This window comes from Jaculus jaculus, chromosome 5 (assembly GCF_020740685.1).
Source record: "Jaculus jaculus isolate mJacJac1 chromosome 5, mJacJac1.mat.Y.cur, whole genome shotgun sequence".
NCBI classification, from domain to species: Eukaryota; Metazoa; Chordata; class Mammalia; order Rodentia; family Dipodidae; genus Jaculus; species Jaculus jaculus.
In genome coordinates, this window is record NC_059106.1 from 127,301,386 (window position 1) to 127,321,750 (window position 20,365).

The 20,365-nt window shown below is 40.9% G+C and overlaps 1 protein-coding gene across 4 annotated transcripts in view; it reads left to right on the forward strand.

Annotated features, from left to right (window-relative positions):
• Atp13a3 (ATPase 13A3) overlaps positions 1–20,365 on the forward strand; it is a 96,749-nt gene that overhangs the window by 19,894 nt on the left and 56,490 nt on the right. For all 4 annotated transcript variants that reach the window (XM_045149345.1, XM_045149346.1, XM_045149347.1 and 1 more), the window contains 3 exons: positions 16,450–16,548; positions 18,456–18,629; positions 20,138–20,320. In XM_045149345.1, the coding sequence (XP_045005280.1) occupies positions 16,498–16,548; positions 18,456–18,629; positions 20,138–20,320 (408 nt within the window). In that variant the 5' untranslated portion in view covers positions 16,450–16,497. The remainder of the gene's footprint in view (positions 1–16,449; positions 16,549–18,455; positions 18,630–20,137; positions 20,321–20,365) is intronic.

The following is a 20,365-nucleotide window of genomic DNA, read 5'->3' on the forward strand; positions in this document are numbered from 1 at the left end:
CCCACGTAAAGCCAGATGCACAAGGTGGTGCTTGTGTCTGGAGTTCGTTTGCAGCAGCTAGGGAACCTGGCATACCTATTCTCTCTCTCTTTTAAGTAAATAAAATATTTTTTAAAAAGGGATAAAGCCAAAAAATTGATAAAATGTTGTTAAAAAGTTGACACAAGCCAGAGTTATTGGTGCTTCTCTAACCCAGCTTCCTGAGAGAGGGCCTGCCTCAACATGCCTACTTACTTCACCCCACTTAACCCAAACACCAGTTAGTCACAGTTGTTAATATGCAGGATTATGCTTTTAAGCTAATGACTGTTCTTTGCTTTGCGTGTATATGTGTGTGTGCGTGCGCGCATGTGTGCATGTATATGCACGTGGGTGCACCAGGGCGCTCTCGCTATTGCAAGTGAACACTAGATGCTTATGTTACTTTTGCATCCAGCTTATGTGGGTGACTTGGGACTTGAACCTGAACTAGCAGTCTTTGGAAGCAAACACTTTTAGTCTCCACCCCCAGGGTTATACTTATTATAACAAATACTTTTCTACTGGTTTTGTGCGTGTTTGTAATTGAACCTTTAAAACAAGTCTGCAAGAGTGAAATATGTGGTATGGATCATGAATAAAACCAATTTTGTTTTCTTACAAGCAGCACAGTCAATAATCCTGAAGTGAACATGCTAGGTTAATGGGAAAAAAAAGTTTTGTTAAGAAAAATGAGTGGCTGGGGATTATGTCAGAATGCTTGTCTCCCATGCACTACTCTGGGATCAATACCCAGGACTACATAAACTGAGAGCAATTGTACAGGAGAATGAGGTGGTAGTAGAAAACAAAATATCAAGAATTCAAGGTCATCCTCAGCTACATATTGAGTTCCAAGCCAGCCTGGGATACAGATACCATCTCAAAACAAACAAAAACATTTCTTATCTCTCTAACATACTGAAAATTTAGGATTTTTAGATCCTCTAGAAAGGTTGCTTATTTTCTTCTTTTTCTATTCCTCAGTCTCTTTCCCCCTTTTCTTTTTTAAAAGTGTGTGTGTGTGTGTGTGTGAGAGAGAGAGAGAGAGAGAGAGAGAGAGAGGGAGGGAGGAAGAGAAAGAGAAAGAGAGGGAGAGGGAGAGAAAGAGAAAGAGAGGGAGAGGGAGAGGGAGAGAAAGAAAGAAGAAAGAAAGAAAGAATATATGGGTACACCAGGGCTTCTTGCCCTGCAAATGAACTCCACTTTTTGTATCTGATTTTACATGGGTACTGGAATATCAAACCTGGGCTATTAGGTTTTACAAGAAAGTCCTGAGCCATCTTTAACCTCCTCAGCCATCTCTCAAGACCGACCCATTTTCCTCCTCCTCCTCCTCCTCCTTTTTTTTTTAATTTTAAAATTTTGGATTTTCAAGGTCGGGTTTCACTGTAGTCCAGGCTGACCTGGAATTCACTATGTAGTCAGTCTCAGGGTGGCCTTCAGCCCACAGTGATCCTCCTACCTCTGTCTCCCAAGTGCTGGGATTAAAGGTGTGTGCTACCATGCCTGGTCTATTTTCTTTTTATTTATTGATTTTATTTGCATGCACATATGTGTGTGAGGGAGAGAAAAAAAAGGAGAAAGAATATGAGTTTGAACCTGCCAGGGCCTCTTCCCTCTGCAGACAAACTCTGGATGCATGCACCTCTCTGTGCATCTGGTTTTATGTGGGTACTGAGGAATTGAACCTGGGTAATCAGGCTTTGCAGGCAAGCACCTTTAGTCCCTGAGCCATCTCTCCAATCCCTCTTTTTTTGAGGCAGGATCTCAAAGTTCTGGGATTATAAGACAAGTGTATATCATCATTTCTGGCACAAAATTTATGCCCCCCCACCTTTATTTTTGAGACACAGGGTCTTACATAGTTCAACTAGGCTGTTCTCGTCTTTCTGTAGCCAAGGATGGCGTGATTGCTGATTCTCCTGCCTTTACTTCACAAATGCTGGGATTAGTGTGTACCACCATACCCATCTTCATTTTTTAATGTTATTTTTGTTTATTTTGAGGTAGGGTCTCACTCTAGCCCAGGCTAACTTCGATCTCACCCTGTAGTTCCTGGCTGGCCTCGAACTCACAGTGATCCTACTCTGCCTCCTAAGTGCCACCATGACCAGCACTTTATTTTTTTATTTTTAATTTTATTAACATATTCCATGATTATAAAATATATCCCATGGTAATTCCCTCCCTCCCCACCCCCACACTTTCCCATTATATATTTTTTAATATTTTTATTTATTTGAGAGACTGAGTGCCTGTATGTGTGCCAGGACCTCTTGCTGATGTGAACAAACTCCAGAACACATGTGCTCACTTTTAAGACTTTTTAAGGTTACTTGGGGATTTGAACCTGGGCCGGCATGTTTGCAAGCAAGTGTTTTTTGCCATCTCCCCAGCCTCCAGTTTCACTTTTGTTGTAATTAATATTTTAAGTTTGCACACAAAATAGTGGTTTTCATTATAGTGTTTATAGTGTGTGTTCTGTTTTACACATTGACTCACTATACTGGGCTCTGCTTTGTCCCCTTTCCCACACCCTTGTGAATTCACTTTCAATGCCAGTGTATGCTAGTGTGCCTTGACTTTTCTTCTGTTACCAGTTTAATGAGCAAGTGATATTTTAACCCACAGGCTTCTACTTTAAATTCTCCATTTTGCCTTTCAGTTTTATTCTTTGTTAGTATTCTCTTTCTTCCTGTTCTACAATATTGTAAGGTGCTGGAATTTTAGTTGAGTTATTGTACATTTTTTTTTTAATTTTTTTTTTTTGGTTTATTTTTATTTATTTATTTGAGAGCAACAGACAGAGAACGAGGCAGAGAGAGAGAGAGAGAGAGAGAGAGAGAGAGAGAGAGAGAGAGAATGGGCGCGCCAGGGCTACCAGCCACTGCAAACGAACTCCAGACGCGTGCGCCCCTTGTGCATCTGGCTAACGTGGGACCTGGGGAACTGAGCCTCGAACCGGGGTCCTTAGGCTTCACAGGCAAGCGCTTAACCGCTAAGCCATCTCTCCAGCCCGAGTTATTGTACATTTTGAAGTAAGTTACTTTTTTATTTTTTAATCAAGTGTCTTGTCATATTACCCAGGCTAGTATTGAACTCTTGGGCTTAAAATAGTTCTACTGCCACAATTGGGACTATAATCAGGAGCCACCATGCCCTTCAGGAGTAATCTGTATGAAGGGATTAGTAATATATACCTGCTTTCCCTCTCCCCAGTATCATTTTTGTTCATTGTGTATCTTATTTTTCTCTTAAGGTACATGAGCGTAGTTGCTATTTATTTTTATTTATATTGATTTTGTTTTTTTGAGGTAGAGTCTCTCACTCTAGCCCAGGCTGACTTGGAATTAACTATGTAGGCTCAGGTTGGCCTTGAGCTCACTGTGATCCTTATATCTCTGCTTCTCAAGTGCTGGGATTAAAGGCGTGAACCTCCACACCCACCTTCTTTTTTTTTTTTTGTGGTTTGTGGTAGGGTCTTCCTCTAGCCCAGGCTAGGCAGACCCATAATTAGTCTTAGGCTGGCCAAGAACTCACAGTGAGCCTCCTACCTCCAGTCTCCCAAGTGCTGAGATTAAAGGCATATGCCACCATTCCTGGTTTTATAGTTGCCATTTTATTATTTTTTTTAATTATTATTTGGGCTGGAGATATGGCTTAGCAGTTAAGTGCTTGCCCATGAAGCTTAAGGACCCCGGTTTGTTGAGGCTTGGTTCCCCAGGACCCACGTTAACCAGATGAACAAAGGGGTGCATGTGTCTGGCGTTTGCAGTGGCTGGAGGCCCTGGCATGCCCATTTTCTCTCTCTCTCTCTATCTGCCTCTTTCTTTGTCTGTTGTTGTCAAATAAATAATAAAAACAAGCAATTAAAATTTTATTATTGTTTTAATTTGAGAAAGGCATATATACGTTCGTGTGTGTGTGTGTGTGTGTGTGTGTGTATGTGTGTATATGTGTATATGTGTATATGTGTATATATATATGGGGGGGGGGTTTGCCAGGGCCTCCAGCCACTGCAAACTCCAGATGTATGTGCCACCTTGTGCATCTGGCTTATGTGGGTTCTGGGAAATTGAACCTGGGTCTTTTAGCTTTGCAGGCAAGCACTTTAAGCTATCTCTGTAGCCCATAGTTGGTATTTTAAAGTGCAAGAGTGAGTTCTATCCCAGCTTGGGCTACAGTGAGATTCTGCTTCAAAAATACCCCCTTCCTCCTAAAAAAGCTGGGCCTGGTGCCCCAAGGTTCAGTTACCCAGTACCTACATAAAACCAGATGTAATAAGTGGTCCATGGGTCTGGAGTTCATTTGTAGCAGCAAGCCCTAGGCAACACTACACACACACACACACACACACACACACACACACACATTAATTAATATAAAAATTAAAGAAATAAAAGCTGAGCTGGGCATGGTAGTGTATGCCTTTAATCCCAGCACTCAGGATGCAGAAGTAGGAGGATCTCCGTGAATTCGAAGCTACCCTCAGACTACACAATAAATTCCAGGTCAGCCTGGGCTAGAGTGAGACCCTACCTCACAAAAACAAAAACAAAAAAAAAAGCAGTTCATGGTGATGCATGCCTTTAATCCTAGCACTCAGGAGGCAGTGGTAGGGAGAATTGCTGTGAGTTTGAGGTCACTTTGAGACTAAATAGTGAATTCCAGGTTAGCCTGGGCTAGAGCGAGACCCTACCTCAAAAAATAAATAATTAAATAAAAATAAATAAATAAATATAAAAGAAGCTCTCTTTTACACCAGCATCCCCAGTAGTACTGAGAAATCTTGTGCATAATTTCTCATCTTTAATGCAATTGCTCCATGAATGCTTGTTAAAACTTTTTTCTTTAACAGTGTTGAATCGCCATCTACGGGTGAAAGAATGTAATAGCAGGCTATACACACAGACGAAACTTGTGTAAGTAGTCTCAGTAGTGCAATTGAGCCAGGATAGCAATAGGTCTTACCATCTAGTTCCAGTAGGCAACCAAGAGTGTGAAAAAAAAAATACAACAGCTTGAATTGTTTGGAGGTCTCACTCATCATCAGCTCAGTGGGAGGTATCCCACCGCTGGCACTGGGATGTTCCTGTAATAACCTGTGGCTTCTGGGAGCAGCATTATGTGCCCATGCAGGATGTACACTCATTCTTCATATTGATCCCAGTACAGGTGATTATCTTTCCTAGTTATAGCTTACTTTGTTGTAGCTATCACATTGTTTTGTAACCTAGAAAAAATAATTATAGAAAGACTTCACTTTACAAATGTAAGTACAGTCTTGGTTTGGTGTATATTGGACACAATGGTCTTCCTTAAGCCTAAACACAGAAACAAAAGCATGTATTATAAGAGAAAGTCCAAGATGGGAAGTGATAAAATGGGTATTGAGTAGAGCTTTGTTAAAATTTAGCTGGTATCCTTGTAAAATTTCCATGTATTCACTAAGTTATATTATGTCATTTTTATTGTTAGAAACTGACTTGAAGTTTTGAGTTTTGCCCTCATAAAGAGTTGTACAGTTTGGTTACTATTGTTTAAGACTCAGATTTTTGTCAGTCTTTTACATAGGTATTTGTATAGATATTTATTATGAGGTTGTTTGATGAGTAGAATAAGGATTTAAATATATTCACTTGTACAAGGTAGAATTGCCCTTGAATTGTAGAACACCATCTTAAATGTTGTAGATGCTAAAATTTGAAAATAAAATTTAAATGCAGAATGTTAGCTATGGTATTCATGAATCAGACTTTGTGTTTTTCAAGGTAGGGTCTCACTGTAGTCCAGGCTGACCTGGAACTCAGTCTGTAGCCCCAAATTGGCCTTGAGCTCATGAACTCATGAGCATGGCCTTGAACTACTACCTCTGCCCGCAGAGTGCTGGCATCATCATGCGTGGCTCATAATTGAGAACTTTTGAGGTACTCTTTTTGTTTTTAATACTTTATTTGCAAGCATACAGAGAGGAAAAAGACATACAAAGAGAATTAGCATGCTAAGGCCTCCTGCCACTGCAAAGAAAAACTCCAGATGCGTGCCATTTTGTACATCTTGGCTTGTGGGTACTGGGGAATTGAACCCAGGTTGTTAAGCTTTCTAGGCAAGCGCCTTAACTGCTGAGCCATCTCTCCAGTCCAATCTTTGTTTTTTTAAGCTGGATGAAGTGGTGCAGTCTGTGGTTCCAGCACCTGGGTAATTAAGGCAGAAGGATCAGATTAGTATGAGCATTTAGCAAAACATTGCCTCATAAAAATGAGTTAAAAATATTTTTTTTTCAGACAGGGTCTCACTCTAGTCCAGGCTGTTGTAGAATTCTTTCTGTAGCCCAGGCTGATCTTGGACTCATAGTGATTCTCTTAACTTAGTCTCTAGTGTGTTGATATTAAAGACGTGGACTACCATGCTTAGCTTTGAGGTTTTAAATCTTTATTTAACATTGGTATTATTCTCAGAAACTCTAGGACTGCAAAGCAAAGTGTGATTATTCCTTGTATCGTCCCAGAGGTCTTTGTGCAGTTTTAAGTTTTTAAAATTGTATGTGTTCTATAAACTAAATTCAGTTACTTCAATTTCATATTTTTGATTTTTGAAAAATACATTAAATTTTTAAAAAAAATTATTTGAGAGAGAGAGAGAGAGAGAGAGAGAGAGAGAGAGAGAGAGGGAGAGAGGGAGGGAGAGAGAATGGGTGTGGCCACTGCAAACAAACTCCAGACACATGTGCCACGTTGTGCATCTGGCTTATGTGGGTCCTAGGGAATTGAACCTGTGTCCTTTGCCTTTGTAGGCAAATGTTTTAACCACTAAGCCATCCCTCCAGCCCTAATTGGAAAAAAAATTCATTTATTTGAGAGCAGAGAAAGGGGGAGGAAAAAAACAGAGAGGATGGGCACACCAGGGTTACTTGCCACTGTGAACAAACTCAGATACGCTCTGGCTTTATGTGGGTACTGGGAAATTGAACCCAGGCCATCAGACTTTACAGGCAAGCACGTTAACCACTGAGCAGTCTCCCAGGCCCAGATAGTGCATATGTTTCTTTAGTTCTGTGTAAGATGGCAAACTACAGAGTGCGTTCCAGGTCACCCTAGGCTAGATTGAGACCCTACCTTGAAAACAAACAAGCAAAAACATTAACTTGGAGGCCTGGGGAATTTTTCAGAGGGTTTGCTCTGCTAGCCTTTCAGTCAAAATTTGGATCACCAGCATCATAGCAGCCAGAGGCAAAAGTGGTTCCCATGTCTGTGGGAGGCTGAGTCAGGAGAACCCTGAAACTTTCAAAGAGCCAGCTGGTCTGGCCTTCCCAGCAGCAAACGAAAGACCCTGTCAACAAACAAGGTGGAAGGAGTGGATCAACAATCTGAGGTTGTCTTCCGATTGCCACATGTGCACATCCACACACACATACTACATACACAAGTAAAAAATTCATATTTTGAAGAATTAGCTTAAAGACATTCAACCCAAGCTTGGTGACACATACTTAGGATCACAGCACTCAGGAGGTAGAGGCCATAGGATTGGAATTCAGTACCTGCCTTTGACTGTATAGCAAGTTTAGGGCTAGCCTGGGCTACATGGAGGCCTTGACTAAAATAAGATTTCAAAATTGCTTTGCTTGGGGCTGGTGGGATTGCTAAGTGGTTAGAGGCACTTGCTTACAAAGCCTGCTAGCCCAGGCTTAATTAAATTCTACAGCTACCAGTACAAAGCCAGACAGGCATTTGCAGCAGCAAGAGATCCTGATGTGCACACACACACACAAACATATTTTAAAATTTGCTTCTTTTTGTTTTCATTAAAAAAATATTTATTTGAGAGAGAGAAAGAGGGGGAGAATAGACACACCAAGGTCTCCAGCTACTGCAAACAAACTCCAGACACATGCACCACCTTGTGCATTTGGCTTACGTGGGTACTGGGAAATTGAACCTGGATCCTTAGGCTTTGCAGGCAAGTGCCTTAACTGCTAAGCCATCTTTCTAGCCTGAGTTGAGTTCATTTTTAAAAATTATTTTTTATTTATTTGCAAGCAGAGAGTGAGTGCATACATGAGCTTGCCAGGGCATCCAACCATTTCAGATGAACTCCAGATGCATGTGCCACTTTGTACATTCAGGTTTATATGGGTACTGGGGAATGCAACATGGGTTGTTAGGTTTTATAGGCAAGCACCTTACTGCCGAGCCATCTCTCCGGCTCAGAATTCATTCCCACCCTCCCGCCCCCAGTTAGGGTCTCTCTCTAACCCAGGCTGACCTGGAATTCAGTATGTAGTCTCAGGGTGGCCTTGAACTCATGGTGGTCATCCTACCTCAGCTTCCCAAGTGCTGGGATTAAAGGTATGTACAACACCCGGCTAGAGGGTTCCCCCCCCCCCCAAGGTAGGGTTTCATTCTAGCCCAGGCTGACCTGGACTTCACTATGGAGTCTCAGGGTGGCCTTGAACTCACAGCAGTACTTCTACCTTGGCCTCCCAGTGCTGGGATTAAAGGCATGCGCCACCATGTCTGGCTCAGAGTTCAGGTTTTTAAAAAATGTCTTTATTTATTTGCAAGTGGAGAGTGTGGGGAGGGAGGAGAGAATGGTCATGTCAGTCAGGACTTCTTGCCATGGCAAATAAACTCCAGACGAATGTTCCATTTTGTGTATCTGACTTTACATGGGTACCAAGGAATTAAATCCAGGCCAGCAGGCTTTGCCAGCAGGTACTTTTAACTGCTGAGCCATCTCTCTAGCTGCAAGTTTTATTTTTAAAAAGTATTTTAATCTATTTATTTGAGAGACAGACAGGCAGAAATAGGCAGGCAGAGAGAGAGAGAGAGAGGGAGAGAGGGAGGGGAGAGGGAGGGAGGGAGGGAGAGGGAGAGAATGTGCACGCTAGGGCCTTCAGCTATTGCTAGTGAACTCCAGATGTGTGTGCTCCCTTGTGCATGTGGCTTATGTGGGTCCTGGGGAGTCGAACCTGGGTTCTTTGGCTTTGCAGGCAAGTGCCTTAACCACTAAGCTGTCTCCAGCTCAAGTTTATTTTTAAATATATTACTTATTATTTTTACTGTTATTCTTAAATATTTTCATGAGTTTTGTAAGCAGAAGCAGAATGAAAGAGGGAAAAGAATGGGTGTGCCAGGGCCTCCACTGCATATGAGCTCCAGATGAATGTACCACTTTGTGCATCTCGCTTTATGTGAGTACTGGGGAATCAAATCTGGGCCTTCAGGCTTTGGCTTTTCAAGCAAGAGCCTTATTATTATTATTTTTTTAATGTATTTATGAGAGACAAAGAGAGAGTGTGTGTGTGTGTACTAGGGCCTCCTGCAATTGCAAACAAACTCCAGATGCTGTGCACAACTTTGTGTATCTGACTTTATGTGGGTACTGGAGAATCAAACCTGGGTTATGAAGCTTTACCAACAAGTGACTTTAACCACTGGGCCATCTCTCTAGCCCCTGAGTTCATTCCTTAAATCATGTTGTGAAATTACTTGGGAATTCTAGGTAGGCTTTTTAGAGATAGGATCTGATCATGGAGCTCAGGCTAGCCTTGGACTTGGTATCCTACTGCCTTAGCCTCCTGTATACTGGCATTATGTGTGCTACTTTTGGTTCAGATTATCCTTTTTCAAATATCCAAAAATTATTCAGGTAACTATTACATTGTCATTGTCATTGTTCTGGCTCATAACAAGCTGTGGTTTAGAGCAAAGCTTGGAGGTTTGGAGATTTCTGTGCCTGTTGAAACCAGTTTTAGTCTATTTAGATCTGACCAGCTATTAATAACGACTAGGCTAAAGATGACTTTAAATGGTTCTTAGTGATTATGTGATAGGAAAATAAATGTACAAGATTAAAAGCATTGCATTAAATTTTATATTCAATTGAGTTTCATTTCTGATAGCTTCCTTTTGTCTTACTGCCTTTTTTCACTTGTGCAGCAAAGCAAGTTCATTATAAATTCAAGGAAGGGTTTGGTTAAGTACAATAGCCTGCCTATAAGCTCTTGGCTGTTTAGATAACATCAAGACTCAGCCTTCTGTGGTTGTACCGTCTGTGAGCTAGCAAGATATGATTTATTCAGATAATAGGAGTTCTGCCAGTGACAGACAACAGAAGGATAAACCTTCTAAAAACTCACTTGAAATTGGTGAATTAAAAAACATATTTTAATCATCTTGAAGAAATAAACAGAATCAGGACAGAAGTGTTTGGCTCAAAACTTTTAAACTTGAATTGAGTTTTTATTTGGATTTATTTCTTTGCGAAGAGCCAGCCTTTGAAAGCCATCAGCACCTAAGAGGAGTGATGGTGTAGTGCCTTTGGTAAGAAAAAGTTATTTATTTTCTGTAGTGTAGAAATTAACTTGAGTGAAAATAAATACACTCCAGCAAACCACCAAAGTTATACTTAGTTAAATGTAATTTGTAAAACACACCGTATTATAAATGTAATTAGACATCTCAAATGTCTAATTAGATGTAGGGGAGAATATTATTTAGCATTGTATTCTAAAGTATTTTTATGTAGTTTTTTATCCTTTTGGAGTCATTGAAGTGTGGTTTTTATTTAAACACGTTTAAATATCCATTTATAATACGGGTGTGTTTTACATGTGAACATTGGAATTATGTTTTCTATATGAAGGGTTAATTCTTAGTAATTTCACATGAGGTATATAATATGCTTACAGTGAGTGATGTTGAGTGATTGTTTAGAAGCTTTATGTTTAATTTTCACATTTTAGTAACTTTGGTAAATTATTTATTTGAAAGAAGGAGAAAGAAGTATGGGAATGTCAGGGGCTCCTCCCACTGCAAACATACTCCAGATGCATGTGCCACTTTGTGTGTCTGGCTTTATGTGGATGCTGGGGAGTTAGCCATCTCTCCAGTTCCTAAATTTGATAAGACTTTTGTCATATAAAGTAACTAAATTCTGAAATCTTGTAAAAAGAGTAATTATATAGTGAATAGTTGTGTTTCGCAAGTATGAACATAGATTGTTAAAGGCAATGAATTATCTATGATAGTTAATTTAAAATGATTGGAGTGTGTCTTGATAGGCTTTTTAACTGCAAGCTGATAAGAATGTAGTTGGTTGTGGACTATAGCTAACTTGAAGAGATTTGAAGAAAAGTTTTCCAAAAGTATACAATTGCAGGAGCTTAATGAAAACATTGAATTTTAATGGCAGTTTCAGCTGGACTTGATGGCTTACGCCTGCCGTTCTTGCAGGGAGGCTGAGGTGGGAGCATTGCGGTGAGCTTGAGGCTAGGCTGGGCTACATTAGTGAGTACCAGGCCCGCCTGGGGCTGCATAGCAGGGCCCTGTCTCAATTAAAAACAATTATGCAGTTCTTTTTCTAAAATTGAAAAATGCATGCTCATTTACCTGCTAGTCTATTTTACTTTGAGAAGATGGGATTTATAAAAGTCGAAGTATCTTTATAGTAGCCAGTAGACAAAAGAGAAGGATGAAGAGTCAAAACCGCTCCAGTTTGGTGGGTAAAAAACTTAGGATTTAGGAAAATGCCTAGTACATTACGTAGGAGACCGAGCAGTGGGTTTGTGATTCTTTCTCAGGGGTTATGCCTCTTTGTGCCAGGAATAAATGCCTTCTAAAAATAGTTTTATTTCTGATAGTGGCAGTTTGCCTTCCGTCTAGTCCCTTTTGGGTTTGTCTAAGGTGGAAATTATGCACTATTATTTTTTGAGGCAGAGTGTCATGTATCCCACACTGGCCTAAATTTCTCTGTGTGACCAAGGATGGCCTTCTGATCCTCCTGCCTCCACCTCCTGACTACTGGATGCCAGGCATGAGCCCAGGGCTCGATCAAGCACACTAAGTGTTGCAGTCAGGTTCACACTGCTGGTAGAAATCACCCAACCAAGAGTAGCTTCTGGGAAAAAAAAAAGCTTTATTTTGGCTTTCAGGCTCGAGGGGAAGCTCCACGATGGCAGGGGAAAATGATGGCATGAGCAGAGGGTGGACATCACCCCCTGGCCAACATAAGGTGTAAAACAGCAACAGCAGAGTGTGCCAAACACTGGCAAGAGGAAACTGGCTATAATAACCCATAAGCCCACCTCCAACAATACACTGCCTCCAGAAGGCATTAATTTCCGTATCTCCATCAGCTGGGAACCTAGCATTCAGACCACCTAAGTTTATGGGGGCCACCTGAATCAAACCACCACATTAGCTAGGCAAGCACTAAACCAACTGAGCCACATTCCCAGCTTGAACAGAATAAGAAAGCCAGCTTTTCATTTCATGAGCTTTTTTTGCTGTTTTGTTTTTGAAATATTTTGTTGGTTTATTTGCATGCAGAGAGACAGTAGGGGGGAGAGGGAATGGGTGCACCATGGCCTCCAGCCACTGCAAATGAACTCCAGATGCCTGTCCTACTTTGTGCATCTGGCTTTACGTGGATACTAGGAAATTGAACCTGGGTTATTAGGCTTTGCAGGCAAGTGCCTTAACTGCTGAGTGGTTATTCTCTGAGTGGTTATTTACTCTGAGAGTAATTTGCTGTTTGTTTTCTAAATTTTTTAAAAAACTATTTATTTGACAGAGCGAGAAAGAGAATGGGCACACCAGGGCCTCTAGCTATTGCAAACTCCAAACACATACGCTACTTTGTGCATCTGGCTTTACGTGGGTACACTAAGCCATCTCTCCAGCCCACATTTTCTAATTTAAGGTGGAGGCTGAGAGCATGACCTTTCAGGTGGTTGGTTATGGTGGTGTGCATTTTCTTTCAAGTAGTGTTTTAGTGGTATTATGTGAATGCATTTTGATATGTTAGATCTTAATTTAGTTAAGCATACTTTATTTCCTACCTAATTTCTTTGATCAGTGGGTGTTTAGAAGTATTTTATTTTGCTAGGCATGGTGGTGCCCACGTGTACAACACTCAACCTGAGGCAGGAAGATTGCATGTTTCAGGTTGGCCTGGATTATCATATGGTAAGACCTCATCTGAGAAAAGCAAAACAAAACTGATTTTGTTTCCATGCAGTTAGACATTTTCTGTTTGTCTTTCCATCATGCTTTCTAATTTTTTTTTATTTTTAAATTTTATTTCAGAAAGAGAAAGGGTATGTCAGGACCTTTAGCCACTGTAAACTCTAGCCACATGTGCCACCTTGTGTATCTGGCTTACATGGGTACTGGGAAGTCGAACCTGGGTCCCTAGGCTTTGCAGGTAAATGCCTTAACTGCTAAGCCATTCCTCCAGCCCAGCCTTTTAATTCCATCATAATAAGTAGTTTATTTATTTTGTAGACCAGGTTATCTTGAACGTACTCTACAGACCAGGCTGGCCTTGAACTCCTGATCTACCTGCCTCAGCATCCTGATTACGGGGATGCAGGTTTGTGCTATGTATTTTAATGATTTGAATTCTGTGTGTCCTTGAATGTGCTCACTCTTGTAAATGCTCTGTGTACTTGTATCTAAAATGAATGGGTAATTCGAACCCTTTTATACTTTTGAAAATTACTGAGGATGTTAAGAAGCTTTGTGTGGCATGCATATATATAATGGATATCATATTATGAGTTAAAATGGAAATTTTATTTCATTATATATTTTTTGGGGGTGGGGGTAGAGTCTCACTGTAGCCCAGGCTGCCCTGGAACTCTGTAGCCCAGCCTGGCCTCGAACTCATGAGTGCTAGGACTAAAGGCTTGCACCACCTTGACCAGCTAAAATGGATATTTTATGCTTCCCCCTCCCCCCCCCCTTTTTTTTTTTTTGTTGAGGTGGAGTTTCACTCTAGCCCAGGCTGACCTGAAGTTCACTATATAGTCTCAAGGTGGCCTGGAACTCATAGTGATCCAAATGCTGGGATTAAAGGTGTGTGCTATCATGCCTGGCTAAAATGGATATTTTAAATAGTTTTTTCTCAATTGTCTGTGGGAGATTTTTTTTTTTTTTTTTAAGTTTTTCAAGATAGGGTCTTGCTCTAGCCCAGGCTGATTTGGAATTCACTTGGTAGTCTCAGGGTGGCCTCAAACTTAGGTTAGTCTTATACCTCTGCCTCCTGAGTACTAGGATTTAAGGCCTGGCTGGGAATTGCTTTTAAAACTACTTTTTCAGATACCAAAATCTAAGGATGCTTAAATCCTTTCATAAAATGGTAGATTTGCACTTAACTCATACTCTGTTCTATATCTTAAATTATCTATGATGTTTTCTAACCCCAATACAATGCAAATGCATAGTTATGCTTATGTATGGAATAATGACAAGACATCTGTACATATTCAGTACAGATGTTTTTTTCCTCAAATATATTTGACATGGGTTAGTTGAACTGATGCATGCAGAACCCATTGGCTATAATTAGCCTGGCTTACCTACAAACTATTGCTAAAGTTATCATTTATGATTACAACGCTAATAACATCTATAAAGCTAGGCATAGGGTTGCCGGTAGGCTCTAAACAATAACTTAGGGCTTCTGAAAGTTTCTTGATGTTATGTGCGTGTGTGTTGGGGGTGGTGGTGGTGGTATGTAGAACTTTCTGCTTTTATTCACCCTGGAAGACATTGACCCCCAGGGCTTTGCTGGCATCCCCCATGTTCTGTAGGGAGCCTTCAGACTGGCTCTCACTACTCTCTTCTGTAATTCTTGGGTAATTGCTGTGCTAAGTCCTGAGCATCCCCACGGAGTACTTCTTTCTGTGAAGACAAGAAAGACTAGCGTTGTTTGGAAGTATTTAAATTATTAAAGCATGCAATAACAGACTTAGGTCCCTAAAAATACCTATTTTCTGAGGGAAAAAAAGTAATTGGAAAGAAAACCGTATTTTGCATTTTGTAAATCTTTTTAATGGGTAACTAAATGTCTAATATTTGAAATACAGGAGAAATGAGAAAAATACATCAGTGCTTCAGTGACTTTTCTGTTGACAAGAGCAATCAAAAGGTTGTGTGATGAACTTGGAATTGGGTTGAGGTCACTCGAGTGCTGTCCTTTATGAGTACGCCTGCCGTAGCACCGCTGTGGTGCTGGACTTGTGGCTAGGAATTGCCATTGTGCAACGTGCTTAGCAAGTATTCACTGAGTGATTACTAGTCCAAGATCCAGGAGCGGTGGTACGTGCCTGTAAACCTAGCATTAGGAAATGAAGACACAAGGATCATGAATTTTAGTGAGTTCCAGACCAACCCCGGGATGTATAGTGAGACCCTATCTCAAAACGAGCAATAACAGTAGAGGTTTTAGAGCAGTTTCCTTTTTGGTGCTTGCTTCTTTCTTATAGTTTATAGAATAAATTAATTTTTAAAAGTATTTTAGCTCACAGTGGTTAAACGTGACCACTTCCTTGGACCATGAGAATGAAAAAGGAATTACCTGTAGTTTTTCTCAGCTGCAACAAATGTAAATTAATGGGATATGTTGAGTTTAATGGTCATAAGTAATACAGGACCAAGAACTGGCACACCACTGAACTTGCCAGTAGAACTAGCAGGCACTTTTTTCCTGCTTGTGTATTTCTGAGCTCTGGGCATCGATCCCAAAGGCTCGCACCTGATACTGCCACTGAGCCTGTCTTCAGCCTCCAGCTAGCACTCACTCCCCTCCCCAAGATAGGGTCTTGCTCTAGTCCAGGCTGACCTGAAATTCACCATGTAGTTTTAGGTTGGCCTTGAACTTTTTTTTTTTCCTTTTCTTTTTTTTCCCTAGGGCTAGGGTCTCATTCTAGCCCAAGCTGACCTGAAATTCACTATGGTCTCAGGGTAGCCTCAGACTTATGGTGATCCTCCTACCTCTGCCTCCCAAGTGCTAGGATTAAAGGCATGCACCACACCATGCCTGGCTAGCCTTGAACTTTTAAGGGCTATTAGCATTTGAGAGGTTGGGGAGATGGTTCAGTGGTTAAATGTACATGCTTGAAAAGCCTGCTGGCCTGGGTTCAGTTACCCAGTACTCATATAAGGCAGTGTACACGAAGTGGCATGTGCGTTTGGAGTTCATTTATCTTGCTCATTCTCTCTCTGTCTCAAATAAATGGATATTAAAATAGTAGTTGAACTTTGATACATATATTACAAGAAATCTTGCATCAGCAAGTATTCACCATTGCTCTGGAAGAATTCAAATTTAACTGAAATACTTTTAGAAACATTATGGTAGTGTAATAGACAATTATAGAAGTTAGGTGGTCTACTAAAGTTTTTAAAAAGTCAACATTCTTGGGTCTAGAGTAATGGCTCATTATGTTAAAGGCACTTGCTTGGAAAGCCTGATGGCCTGGGTTTGATTTCCCAGTACCTATGTGAAGCCAGATGCTCACAGTGGCCCATGGGTTTGCAGTTTGTTTGCAGTGGCAGGAGGCCCTGGTGCACCTGTTCTCTCTGCTTCTTAAAGTAAATAAAATCGTTTTTAAAAGTCCACGATTTTTTCTTCCCTTAGTTATCCTCAGCTGTTGTGAAGTATAAGACCTTTCAAGCCACTGTAGAGATGGACAAAGAAGAAAGGAAGACTATTAACCAGGGTCAAGAAGATGAAATGGTAACCAGCTTCATATTTTACTGGTGAAGTAGGAAAAATAAGTATTTATAATTTTATCCTAGGGAGTACTAAAGTACAGTTAACAAGCAACATAGATGGGAATGGAACACTGGTAGAGCGCTTGCCTCGCTAATAATGCACTGAGGCCCCGAGTTTGATCCCTAACAAAACACAAACATGCAACAAACTGAGTGCTTTTTTTAAATAACTCTGAAATTACTGTTGGGGAAAAATTTTATTTAAAAAATCCCTATCATTGTGCTCTAAATTCTGGAAGTATTAGAAAGGTATTTGAAAATGAAATAATTAAAACTATGGGTCAGAGACTGATAGCTCAGTGGTTTAAAGCTCTTGCTTGTAAAGCCTGCCAGTCCTAATCCAACTCTCCAATATCCACATAAAGCCAGGTGCACAAAGTGGCACATGTATCTGGAGTTTGCTTGCAGTGGCTAGAGGCCCTGGTGCTCTCATAGTCTCTCTGTTTTTCAAATAAATGAAATAGATGTGAAAACGCACCAAGTATGAATGCATTGCATTGTTCCAGTGGGAAAGAATTTATTAAACATTAAGTGTAAAATCATAAAGTGTCAAATAGCAAATTTATCTTTTAAGAGCTTAATTTGGACTGTAAAAAAAAATTTTTTTTTTTTTGAGGTAGGGTTTCACTCTAGTCCAGGCTGACCTGGAATTCACTCTGTATTCTCAGGGTGGCTTCAAACTCATGGCGATCCTCCTACCTCTGCCTCGCCAGTGCTGGGATTAAAGGTGTGCACCACCACACCTGGCTCATTAATTTTTTTTTAAATGTTTTATTTATTTCTTTGGAAGGGGGCAAAGAGAGAGAGAGAGAGAGAGAGAGAGAGAGAGAGAGAGAGAGAGAGAGGGAGGGAGGGAGGGAGAGACAGAGACAGAGACAGACAGTGACAGTATGTGTGTGTGTATGTGCGCACCCATGTACCAGCATGTGCATCTGGCTTTACATGGCCACTGAGGAATCAACCCTGGGCCAGCAGGCTTTGCAAGCAAGTGCTTCTAAGTACTGATTCTCCAACCCCCATTAACTTTTTTAAACATTTGTTTTTGTTTGTGTGCATGTGGCCTGGATGTGTATGTACACACATGTCGGTTCTCATACTCATTTGTTAATGTGCTTGTGGAGCCAGAGCTGGACTTCAGGTGTCTTCATTTGCTCTCCACATTATTTTGAGATAGGATCTCTTGCTGAACATATTTGGCAGGACTTAACTGCCAGCAAGCCCTACAGAGCCACCTGTCTCCACCTTCTCAGCTCTGGGATTTAGGATGTGCCACAACACTCAGCTTTTACATTGGTGCTGGGGATCCAAACTGAGGACCGTGACCTTGTACAGAATTTTTGTTGTTGTTGTTTTTTGTTTTGTTTTTCAAGGTAGGGTCTCACTCTAGCAGGCTGACCTGGAATTGTAGTCTTAGGGTGGCCTCAAACTCACGGTGATCGTCCTATCTCTGCCTCCCGAGTGCTGGGATTAAAGGCGTGCGCCACCACGCCCGGCAGAAATGTTTTACCCACTGAGTCATTGCCCCTGCAAACAAAACTTAAAGGTAAATTATTCATTGGGAAATACAGTGTGTGTTACAAGAGAGTACTATTACTTCATCTTGGAAGCACAGAAAGTTTTTATTTATTTATTTGTTTATTTATTTATTTATTTATGCTTTTCGAGGTAGGGTCTGGTGCTAGTCCAAGCTGACCTGGAATTTACTATGTAGTCTCAGGGTGCCCTCGAACTCACGGTGACCCTCCTACCTCTGCCTCCTGGGATTAAAGGCGTGTACCACCATGGCCGGCGTAGAAGCACAGAAAGTTTTAACTTAGCCATCTGCCATATCATTTGATCATTAATCCTGTGACTACTGTGTCCATGCAGGAGATCTATGGCTATAATTTATGTCGCTGGAAGCTTGCCATAGTTTCTGTAGGAGTGATTTGCACTGGTGGATTTCTCCTTCTGCTCCTCTACTGGATGCCTGAGTGGCGGGTGAAAGCAACCTGTGTTAGAGCTGCAGTGAAGGACTGTGAAGTGGTGCTGCTGAGGACTACTGTAAGTCATGTGTTTGCTAGCACCCAGTGATTCAAGGGGTGAAACAATGTTTTTGTGTAAGCTTTGCTCAGAGTAATACGTGATTGGAGCATTATTGCCAGGTCATAATGAGTAATGTTAAGTATAGTGTTTCCTAAATAATAATTGATACAGTGACTAGACTCTTTATTTTATTTTTTGATCTACTTCAAGGCAGGGCCTCACTGTAGCCCAGACTGACCTGAAACTCAAGTTTGTAGCTCCAGGCAGGCCTCAAACCCATGGCAGTTCTTCTACCTCAGCCTCCCAAGTGTTGGGTTTAAAGGTGTGCACCACCACACAATGCGATGATTAGACTTTAGAGGAATTAAATGTGATAATGTCATCTCCTTTAACAGCTTTCCATTCTATAAAATTACTTATCTTTATTATTTATTTATTTTTTGCTCAAGGTAGGGTCTCACTGTAGCCCAGGCAGACTTGGAACTCACTGTGTAGTCCCAGGCTGGTCTTGAACTCAGAGATTCTCCTACCTCTGCTTCCCAAGTGTGTGTGCCACCACACCCGGCCCTTTTAGAATTTTTATTTTATTTATTTATTTATTTTTGGTTTTTCGAGGTAGGGTCTCACTCTGGTCCAGGCTGACCTGGAATTAACTCTGTAGTCTCTGGGTGGCCTTGAAGTCAAAGTGATCCTCCAACCTCTGCCTCCCGACTGCTGGGATTAAAGGCGTGCGCCACCACGCCCAGCTAGAATTTTTTAATTGACAACTTTCACACATGTATATAATGTATTTTGATCATAATTCCCTTCCATTTTGTCCCTCCTCCTTTATACCCCTTCCACATAACTACCTTTTCCAACTAGTTCTTCTTACTTCCTTGTCTTTTAGGGTATTGGACTTTTCTGGTCCAGACCACTCATTGACTAGGTCAGCTGCTTATCTACCATAAAGTGATACATGTCAGGTTCTTCAAAACACTAGTTAGAAGCATTTAATAAGATGTTGTAATATCTAGTGTTCAGTGTGTACATGAATAAATTAGGAAATACCTATGGCCATTTATAGAGTACATTGCTGATTGTTTTGGTGAAAAACAATTGTTTATGTAAAAATTGAGCCATGGAAAGTTTCATTTCATGTTTAAATTCATCTTCATGAAATTGTTTCACATGGACTAGGAGATGATACATTTTCAACAAGAGATCACTATGTAAAAAATCGGGATTAAGAACACAGGCAGGGGCTGGAGAGATGGCTTAGCTGTTAAGCACTTGCCTATGAAGCCTAAGGACCCCGGTTCAAGGCCCGATTCCCCAGGACCCACGTTAGCCAGATACACAAGGGGGCACACGTGTCTGGAGTTCGTTTGCAGTGGCTGGAGGCCCTGGTGTGCCCATTCTCTCTCTGTGTCTGCCTCTTTCTCTCTCTGTCTGTCACTCAAATAAATAAATAAAATTAAACAAAATTAAAAAAAAAACACAGGCAGTTATACAGTACATGTATAACTTTCTCCTTTTCTTCTCAGGATGAATTCAGAATGTGGTTTTGTGCAAAAATTCGCTTTCTTCCTCTGGAAAGTCAGCCAGTTTTGAATCCCAAGTCTGTAGTTAATAAGGTTTCCAATGGCCATGCAGTTCATTTGACTGAGAATATGGCTGAAGAAAACAGGCATGAGCTGACTAAATATTCACAGACTCGGTCACAACAGGTACTTTGATGTTGCATCCAAGTTTCTTTATAAATCAAATTGACA